This window comes from Corvus brachyrhynchos, unplaced genomic scaffold, assembly GCF_000691975.1.
Source record: "Corvus brachyrhynchos isolate BGI_N302 unplaced genomic scaffold, ASM69197v1 scaffold32, whole genome shotgun sequence".
Taxonomy (NCBI): Eukaryota; Metazoa; Chordata; class Aves; order Passeriformes; family Corvidae; genus Corvus; species Corvus brachyrhynchos.
Window position 1 is genome coordinate 9602252 of NW_008237919.1, and position 10823 is coordinate 9613074.

Here is a 10823-nt window from a genome sequence, read left to right on the forward strand (position 1 = left end):
TCGCTGGCGGCAATCATCTCACTTCTCTTTAGACTTGCATAACACTTATATTTACATCTAAACTACTTGTCCAGGCTCACTTAAGCCAGAGTAACAGACACTTCTCAACCACTGGAAAACAAATTGTGCTCAAAGAGCCTTGTTTCTTTTGGGAGTTGGAGGAGGGAGGTACAACTGATCCTTCAAGGGAAGTGTTGATAGAGCAGATGTCTAAAATAGAACAGGGGCTCATGTCCTCATTCTCTCCAGCAGCGTGTACAGTTGCTGCAGTTTTATCCCTCCCATGCAGACAGTACCTACAGTTAGGATGGAAGCCTTAAAGCTTTTTGCAGATTTGGCCCTTGCGTGGCAAGAGTTTTTAATGTTTTACTAAAGAGAGCATGGAGGCATTGGAGGAGCAAGCCAGCCTACAGTTTCCTCCTTTTTCAGATTGAACAGTTTGGGTGAATAAAGGGTGAGTGCTGTACAGATCAGATTCTAGACTGGGTATGTATTGGTTCCAATATGGAGACAGAAGGCTGTACACCAGGTGTCTGCAGATATTCTAAACAGAGTGTGCTAGACTGAGTCTGTGCTTTCATGCCTTCTCAGAAAGCGAGCATTTTTATAAGCAGCTGAACTTATTCAGTTTGTACACCCAGAAACATTGCAGCACAGAGGAGATGAGAACTGGAGGAGAGGCATCTCTTTGTATTTACTGAAAGGGAGGGGAACAGGGAGTAATCTTTCTGAGGTACTCTAGCATTTTGGACTATCTCCCTAGGCAGTTACCCTGATTTAATGGTATTCGCTGTTAGCTTTCTACTTGAGTAGTACTTTGTCTGTTTTCTTTTGGGTTTGTCTTTGCTTTTGCTTTTTGTTTTGTGTTCTTAGTCAAAGTGAAAAGAAAGGAGAGCCTTAAAGCAGTGAGGAGCAGCTATTGAGATAAGTGTGTTTGGTAAGTTGTCTGCAAAATGGCTTACCCTGTTTGGAAGCCACAGCCTATCACCTTCCATATGGTGTTCCACTGAGGGTGTAGATGGCTTTGTTTTTTTAGGGTAAGGCAAAGGATTGTCAGATGATTTAAGGTGAGAATAGAGGGGTTTTTTCCTTGTCTCTTTTCTTGTTCCCAGGATCTGTCCCTTATGGCCGTAAATAAGATGCTAAGTTTGGCTGCATTGTGCTTTGTGTGTGTAGGCTATTTCCCTCTGGGACAGTTCCCCAGAATTAACCAAATGGCATCCAAAGCAGTGTAAAAACTAGAAAAAGAGTGCTTTGACTCTGAAGTGTTGCTGGGAGGATATCACAGGTGTTGGTTCACAATATTTTTTTAAAATTTTCAGTGGAACTTGCACTGGCATAAAATTTATTTTGTGGATCTCTTAGCCAGGTGGTGAGGCCTACAGTTATAGCCTGATAACAATAATTAAGCTAAAAATAAGTATGCTAAATGAAAGAAATTGTAGAAGATGTGGAAGAGACACAGATTGGAGACAGGCAAAAGCTAAAAGCGTAATCTGAAACAGTAGGTGCAAGGAGTAAATGGAGGACTCGGAGCCGACTGTTTCACTTAAAGGGTAACTAGCATATGGAACAGGTTACCTGAGAAGGACATTGACATAAAGAGTAGAAATAAATTCCAGACAAACCTCCAGAGAGAGTTGAAACTTATGAAAAAAAAAAACCCTAGCAGGACAGTATGGTGGATCAAACAAGCAGGAGGATCAAAGGCATGTTGGGCTGGAGGTGGGTCTTTCATAAAATTCCTTTGTCTGCTAGACTGATGGGAAATCACTGTTCAGGCCCTAGAGAATATTTTTCTTTCACAGTAGCATTGTAGTTTAATGGAGTGGCAAAACTTCAGTTCATGCTCTGTATTTTTGGAGGCATCTTCCTTAGTCTGTGCATGGCTCGATCTGTAAAAGCGTTCTCACACAGAAGCCTGTTGAGGTGCACTATTGCCCTGTCTCTGATTCAGACAGGAGTGTCTTTCCTGCTCCTCAGTGCTTACATCAGTGCCATTAGGGCAACTTTTTTCCTCCTTATGTCAGGAAATGTCTAATACTGAATTCACGTTTGCAATTTTCCTTAGTGTATTTAGCATAGACAAGACATAGCTCAAGAATGGATTATGTAGAAACTGTTCAGAATTTCCTTTCATCTTAATTGAGGTCATTTGCCTTCGGATGAAAATGTCACTGACTTAATAGCACAGGAAAAAAAATATGTAAGTGAAGATTTACTGTCACAGCTAATGAGAAAATTTTATGTTGCTGTCTTTCAAAAGATACTTAATTTTCAGGGTGTGGAAATTTTCAGAGAAACGGGAAATTATATTTTTGGTTTTGTTTTTTTGTCTTCTGACATTGAGGCTCCCAATGAATTATTTGGCAGTTATTTGAAAGTTCTGAGTAGTGAACAAAAGCAGGGGAAAAAAAGGCAACTAAAGTAGGTAGGAACAAATCAGCTGTGATATTGCAATGAATGTAATGCATCTTTATGCCAGGTTGGCTGGTGACTTACAGCAAAAGTAATGCTGAAAGGAAATGCATCTGCAACTATGTATCTTCTTTGAGAATATCTATTAGTATTTTGATTACCTTGTTTTAGAAAAACAACTACCTTTACCCCACCAAACCTCACCATTCCCCTCAAAACCAACCAGCAATCAAAACTAGAAACTGAGGGAAGAAAACTAGGGTAATGTTGGATCCTTCCTCTTTAGCTATAATTTTTGTGTTGGCATGATTTCTTTCACATAAGCTCTTGAGCTTCTCAGGTAAAATAATGAATCAGCTAACAGTCCACATCAATGAGGATCTGCCCCTTCCTATCTCTGCTAGTGCTAATACTTTGTTGAATACTTGAGCAAAAACATAGGTCTTCTGGAAAGATCCCCAAATCCTAAATGATGCATTCATGTAAATGAAATAATAATTGGAGGAGCATTTCTGGTGTACTGGCAGGGAGGGGTTGACAAAAATTACTAAGTGAGTATGGGAGTTGAAAAGGATCCTACAGCTCATGTTATCAGTTCCTTTTTGTTTTTTTTTAACTGAGCTGTGTATTTTTCTAGCGAGTCAGTCTTTATTTTTCTTACAGGAAATACTGACTGAATCATAAAACTAGACCATTTTCTTACAGCATGTGAATGTGCAAGAATGTGCAGCCTTTAATCCTGCAAGACTGTGGAAGTCTGTTCATGGAAAAATCTTTTGTGAGGCTGCTAATTAAAGCGAAAATTTTTAAAGTTTCCTTTTTTTTCCCCCCTAGACTGTTTACACCATGGCTCAGTTTCCTTTCCCACAACTGGCAGAATTAAGGGAGAAATACACGTACAATATTACTCCTTTCCCTGCAGCAGTAAAATCAACTTCATTTTCAGGGTAAGTTTGGAATGCACTGCATATGGTATATAGGGTTATTGGTTACCCTCCACAGATGGTGAAAAGGGAGGTGGAATCCTGCCTTGTATGCGTCTAAAAAAGATAAAAATGCTCTGTAATGTTCACATTTAAGAATGTATCTTTTTTATTTCTCTTATGTTCTCTTTTGACAGAAGGTTAGGCAGAACCAGAGACAGTGATGAAGAGAATGACTTAGATGATGAAGACTCAATTGCTAATGCAATTGGTTGTCTTGGACCATTAAGTGGGTTTTTGGCACCAGAGCTCCAAAAATACCAAAAACAGGTGAAAGGTAAAAGTGATTTTTTTAATTTTGGAAAACATAGTTAAATCTCTATGACCTTGCAGAAATTGTCTGCAGCTCTGTCTGTGAAAGCTGCTATGGAAAATGTGTTTTCTGTGCACATAGAGGTTACAGCAGGTACCAAATGACTTGCTCTGTATTCCATAAAGATGTCTTCAAAGCTGAGTTGGAAGGCTGTAGGTGTACAGTAAATGATGGTGTGAGGTAAGGATTTGGCTACTGTAATGGTTAACAAATCAACCCCATAGTGTTGCCTACACACAAAAAAGAAGCATATGAGAAAAAAAGTCCACCCTAAATCCATGCATATTTCTGAGTCAGCTGTTAGATAGTCAGCATTTTCTGAAAGGTGTACCTTTAATAAATGATCTCGACCTTTATTAGTGTATGCATGGCAAATACTGGAACCTATCAGCAGTGAGTGAATTCTGCAGGTGATTTCACTGCCCTTTTGGTCAAACCTTCAGATTGTTGTATGTTTTGGATATATTCACATTTAAGAAAAAATTGGTATGGTTTGGGGTGTTCTGACAAAATGTCACTATTTTTCAAATCCTTCCACACTGAAAATTTCTTGACAGATTTGTATGTACACCAGTGCAAATTCTCTATAAGCAGTATAAAATGCTGATCCATACAAGAAAAGCAAAGAACGTTTGTTAACTTGCAGCAGCCTTTATGAAACGGTACTGGATCAACAGTAATTTCACAATATCCTAGGAGAGGCCATTTTTATTTATCCCCAACTGACCTCCACCTTCACCCTCAAAAAAACCCCAAACTGATGTAGCAGTTGCTGTTTACACTTCATCATTCTTGTGTCTTGGTTTTGCTGAGACCTGTAAGCTGCAATTTTGCTCTCGATTGCTGTGGTGTTTTGTTTTTCCCTTCCTGAGGGACTCTCTACCTGCTGCTTCAAACTAGCACTTAGTCAGAACATCAAACTGCTGTTGCAAACTAAGCCAAAGACAAATAAACATTCCTTGAAAAAGAATTATCCTCCTGACCCTGGAGTGCCAGGTTGGTGGTGCATCAGAAACAGCTGTGAAAATAAATTGCCCTGCTGCTGTTGCTCTGCAGCTGTTGATCAGAGACACTCTCAAGTTGTCTGATCCTCAGCTGCTCTGTGCCTAACCCTTTTGTTGCTACTAGCAGCTTTCTCCCTGTGGTGTTCTGTTTCTTGATGCTTCTTGCTGGTAGCTTAAGGTTGGTTGTTTAATCTCATGCCTGCTTGACTGTAATGTATTTTGTAACTTGCTCTGTTGGCCTCTATGACAACAGAGTATCTTTAATAATCTGTTATTGAATTACTTCAATGGTGGCTTGATGTACTTTTGAACACTTGAAGAACTCTTCTTATAACTTTGCATTGCCATGTTAATTGACTTTTGTACTCTTTAACCTCCCCTCAAAGCCTTGCTATTCTTAAGCAGTAGTACTATTTACAATACTTCTTATTTTAAATAGCACAGCTTAGTTAAATATACATATTATAATAAATTTTTAATTAAAGACTACAGTTAAATAAGATGATAGGAATCAGACACAGACTTCCTTTGGAAATAATCTGCAGAACTTTTGAGTACACTAATTTATTCCTCACCTCCACTTTATTCTCTCCTTCTACAGATCAGAATGAAGAACAAAGTCTTGGTTCCAGTAACATTGCAGAATTAAGTCCAGGAGCAATAGACTCTTGCAGAAGTGACTATCACACTGCTTTTAACAGCATGATGATGGAGCGTATGACCACTGATATTAATGCACTGAAAAAGCAATATTCCAGGATAAAGAAGAAGCAGCAACAGCAGGTTCACCATGTGTATATCAGAGCAGGTAACACATCAAAACATGCTTCATTTCCTGATTTATTACAAACTAACTTCATCAGTGGAGGCTAGGCAAATGATGTTCTTTTACATGTAACCAAACAGACAAAACAAGAAAGACTGATGGAATATATAACATTAGTCATAAAGTGGGTACCACTTCATGCAGACAGAAAATGAGAAAGTGATATTTTTTCTTCTTTTGTCAGGATCTGAAGATGATGACCCTGGGGTTTTCTTGGGTCCCAGGGACCAAGTAAACAATGGTATTTAAAAGTAGCTTTGCTATCTGGGTGCATTGTGTTGATCTCCCTGATTAAAAACTTTAAATCTTTGGCATTCTTGGAATTGACATACTGATGCACTGGAAAAAGTGAATGCAGAGATGAGGAAGCTTCAGATCATGTGGCAGGTAGATTCCTAGCTGGTCTGTGTTATCCAAACTTCCTTGAATTCAGCTGGGCATGGCAAATTATGCAACTGAAGGAACCGGCTTAGATGTTCCATTGTGGCTGGGGGGTTTGTACTGTTGTGAGGACTGAGCTGGACATCAGTCCCTTATTTAGCAATCCATGTTATGGAGTCTGTCTCCCCAATTGTGAGACCCAGCAGTACAGCGGTTGGCATAAAATGCACAGCTGAAGGTTTTACTGGGTATACAAGCTGAACACAGTCCGCCCCGCTCATTCCTCCCACTTAGGTGTCATCTTTCTAAGTCAGCATTGAACCATGCAAGTGGGTTGCTGTGTAGAATTTTTATTTCTCTTCTAGATTGTCTAAACTTGTGCTAGCATGAGTGTTGGAATACATGGAGCTGCAATTTTTTGTTTACATGATTTAGAAATAATTAAAAAAAAAATATTAGTGAAGTATTTGCAATGAACAAAGGCTGTAGCCACCAGAAACAGTGCAAACAGTGAAATGTTGATTCCCAAGGATGCCAACCCCTACCTTCCAAAGACAAATCTTTCTAATCTAACTAATCATGATGCAGGGCTGGGTTTGTCATTTAATCAAACTGCCATCTAATCAGTAATTCTGAGTCTACTCCTCTGGCTTCATAAGACGTGGTTTATCCATCAAAAGTACTTTAATTCGTTTTCCATTTTCCAGTCGCACAAGCCTCATGGAGAGGCTTGTGTGACTGACCTCATATGGAGACTGAATTGCCTCTTGCTGTTGGAAGAGAAATGAAGGAGAAGGGAAAGATCAGAAGCCAATATTAATGTTAAACTATCAGTTTTAGTGCAATTCCAAAAATCAAGAAGCTATTTTTTAAAATTATTTATTTTCATGGTACTCCTGGCTCAGGACTTATCCGTAGGTGGAAAGCAGTGAGGGAGGACAGAAAATCCTTACATGGAAGGTGCAGCTTTGTGTTCAACTCTTAAGACATAAGTGAAATTCAGTGATGATTTTAAAGTTTGGATTGGTTTTTTTTTAAATACATTCAGTCCTACAAACCTTTGCTATACCTCAAGAAAAGTATCAAATTTGGTGGTAGATCCTTTGAACATTAATTTGTTTGGTTCTTTAATAATACTGTGTTTCTGTTAAATGCTTTCTTTCAGACAAGGGGCCAGTTACCAGCCTCCTCCCTTCTCAGGTAAACCATTCCCCAGTGATAAACCACCTCCTTTTAGGAAAGAAGATGAAATTGAATAACAGGTCTCTCAAAAATGCTGTTATTCACATCCCAAGCCATGCTACGGGGAAGATGTCTCCCATTCCTCAAGAAGATCTTAAAACAAAGCTGAACTCTCCGTGGCGCACTCATATACGAGTTCACCGGAAGAACATCGCTAGGGCCAAAGGCCAGCTGGGCTACGGGGATACCGTAGGACTGATAGATGAGCAGAGTGAGAGCTGTAAATCAAGTAGTCCTGGTGCAAAGGAGGAGGCTTCCAAACCTTCTGACTTTGGAGAAAGAGAAGGAGGTGGTTTGGATGACAGGACTACTCGGAAGGCTGACCAGCAGTCATCTGAGCCAGTCTCTATGGACAGCAGTACAAACATGTCCATGGTTCAGCTAAAACTGGAAGCACTGGAACTCACCTCAGATACCCAAACCGATGTGGAGTCAACATCCCATCAGTCCAGCCAGCCACGCTTATCAGAGTCTTCCACTTCATCCAGAGACAGTGGAAACCTGGCTAAATCTCCCCAGCCTGGGAACCCAAAGCCACAAGTCTTCAATCCTTTTCCCAGCGTCAAGCCTCTTCGAAAGTCGGCTACAGCCAGGAATTTAGGGCTATATGGCCCCACTGAAAGAACGCCAACTGTGCACTTCCCACAAATGAGCAGAAGTTTCAATAAATCTGCCAGTGGCAACAGTGGGACCAGGAAACGATGATGTGCTACCTGGTACTTACTATTTCTGACAGCAACAAAAGAATTTGTATTGCCTTTTTTTTTAACGTGTGCATGTGTATGTGTGTCCCAAAGCATTTCTAATTGCTAATTAAGTAACAGGGACAAAAGTGGTTACCAGATATATAAGTATGTGTCTTTGAAAATTGTACTTCCGTATTGTTATGGGATAGATTAGTGAAGATGCACTCTGGCACCCTATTGTTGATTCTGATGGTCCTGTGTAAAATAAACAATTACTTGCAATGTGAAACATACTGTTTCTTAAAGTCTAACTCAGACATTAAATCACCAGCTGCCTTTAACCCCTCAGCCCCCCATGGCTGCCTCCTGTCTTTCTGAGCTCGAAGGACGAATTGTCCAGGGCAGCAGACAAGGTGTAACAGTTTTTGTGACTGTTAAGCGGCTTCCCCATCAGACCTCATCATCATACTCCAGGAGTAGCTGGAGAAGCCATGACTAACAGAAGCACAAGCAGCCCTAGCAATCAAAAGTGTCACTTCGTGACATCTGATTTCAGATCTTCTTGAGCAGCATTTTGTGCTTCTCTTCCCACAGCAATTCTCTGCTGATACTATTTTTAATATAAACCTAATCATTGAGCATGAGAGCAGCAGACATAAGTCCATCCACAACACAGGTTTGCTCCTCTGTTACATGTGTACATACATGCATTTCTGTTACGTACTGCTGGAGAGTTGCAGCACTGTAAAACTAGGAATTAGGTACAACTATTTGTGTAGTTGTATGATTATTATTCTGATGCATCTTGGCTTCAATGGATTTAAAAGTTATTATCTAGATTAGACTTCTAGCTAAATAATATTTGCCAGCTTAGCAGTAGGTAAAATATATGAATGTTCCAAAGTAGTTTAGGGGTTTAAATTCTATAAATAGAGTGATTAGATACTGAGTGCCACTTCCCATTAAAAGCCAACACATCAGCTACTATGTTAGTGGGATGGACTCTTGGGCTTCCATGTCTTGGTTCCTTTTTGGTGTGAAAGAAAGTGATAAACTGAGTATTTATTTCCAAATCAAAAAGCAAAGCTGATGAACACCGTATGACAAGTACTTTTATATATATATAAAACACAGGCAGACAGAGAAACTAAATATAGAAATATAGGTCATTCAACTTCAGGGTTGCAAAATCAAGTACTCAAACTCCAAGAAATTCAGGTTGCTCTTAAATTATTGCAGCTCTGTCAAGTGGCATGTACTGACTGTGATTCATTACCTTAATTCCAAGCTTCCTGTGGCATGAAAGGACCAATATTTTAAACTGGAGTAAAAGCAGTAATGATGAATCAGCTCCATTGTATGTAATATCTTACTTTTAAAAATTCTTTGTTAAATTTGCAAATTAATATATCATTGTCTATTAATGTATTCCATAGCCTATAGTATGTGACACCAGTTTTACTGTATACCATAACTTATAAGCTGTACAATATACTCTGTTCATGGTTGTGGGGACAGTTTTATTTTGCTGTGTTTCATGTAAGTGTATGCATATAAAATAATATACAAGTATGAACACTATAAATATAAACCAGATGTAGATCAGATCTTGCCCCTGCCTTATTTCCAGGCTATAGTAGTATTGTCACTAATAATTACTTACAGCACTAAGTAAATTTAAAATAATGTAGAATTTAGTCACTGATTATGGACTGAATGTGAATTGTTTCTGCGCTGAATTAGAAGAAATGGACTTCTCAAAAATTTTCCTGTGAATCATCCTCCCCAGTTTTTCTTAGCTTCAGTGCATCATGCAGTTGTATGCTGAACCCGTAAAATAAAAGGACTGTCAATCTGCAAAACCTGCTAAAGTGGTCCGAGTATGTGCATGAATTTTCACCATTTTACAAAGTGAGTAAGCAGTGGAAAATTAGAAAATTATGCATGGATATAGGTCTGGGGAAAGAACAACACATTCCAGTGATTCAGAATGATTAGTAATTTACAAGTGTGCACTCAGGTCTTGGACTGTTGGGATTGAGGTGAAGGAACCACAGCTAATCAGTGCATTGGTTTGGTGATGCTTGCTGGAGGAAGTTTTCTTTAAGTACTGCTTGATGAGAAAATAGAATGTCGTGTTAGCTACCTCAAAGGTATTTCTGTACCTCAAAGGATATTCACTCTCTACCTGAAATACTGTTGGAACATACAGCAAAAGCAACTTCATTGCTTAGTATTGAGACAGAACACTAAGATGAGGTCCAGCGAGCCAGGGAATTACGGAGAAATTTCACATTATTTTTTCTTAAAGAATCCCTTCAGCAAATGAGGTCTAGTGATGAAGCAAGTTGTGCTAGGAAGAGTGCCATCGTAGCACTGAGGGTGCTGGGAAGTATGATGGTGAGAGTCTGCTCCGTAAACATTTTGTTCTCCTTGAGCCTTCTTGTGCTAATGCTCTCTTCCATCTGACCAAATGACATTTCTGTTTGTTGGGGTTTTTAAAAATTCCTTGAGGTTTTTTTTTTGGGGGGGGAGGGGGGGGCTGGGGGGGAAAGTATCTTAATAGGATCATGTTGACTTTTACTTCTGAGCATGTGTTTCACCATCATCAAATGAAAGCTCTCAAAGGACAGGCATTTGATTCCATTTTGTGGACACTTACAGTCCTGCAAGTGGAAACAGGTCCATAGCTATTCAGAGATTATTTGAAATTGTCTATGCTTTGAGAGTAAAAATAGCAGATGGTAGAGATAAGTTTTTCAGAATTGCTGTAAGCAAAAATTGATTTCATTCACATCTGCAACTATAGTGCAAATTCAATTTTGTGTACTTAGCAAAATCCTACGTCCATTCAAAACAACCTAAGTGGTTGCTAGAAAGGCAACAAAATGTTATTTCATGCAAAAGTAAAATGCAGCCCTTTACTCTGGTATTTCCAATTCAGGTAATAGCTCATTTTCAAAATTCAAG

The 10823-nt window shown here is 39.2% G+C and overlaps 1 protein-coding gene across 1 annotated transcript in view; it reads left to right on the forward strand.

Moving 5' to 3' along the window:
* Nucleotides 1-9720, forward strand: part of TBC1D30 (TBC1 domain family member 30) — a 53455-nt gene extending 43735 nt beyond the window's left edge. The window contains exons 11-15 of the mRNA XM_017733090.1: nt 3253-3365; nt 3539-3678; nt 5320-5526; nt 5729-5785; nt 7091-9720. Coding sequence (XP_017588579.1) covers nt 3253-3365; nt 3539-3678; nt 5320-5526; nt 5729-5785; nt 7091-7872 — 1299 coding nt within the window. The 3' untranslated portion in view covers nt 7873-9720. The remainder of the gene's footprint in view (nt 1-3252; nt 3366-3538; nt 3679-5319; nt 5527-5728; nt 5786-7090) is intronic.
* Nucleotides 9721-10823: the final 1103 nt, after the last annotated feature.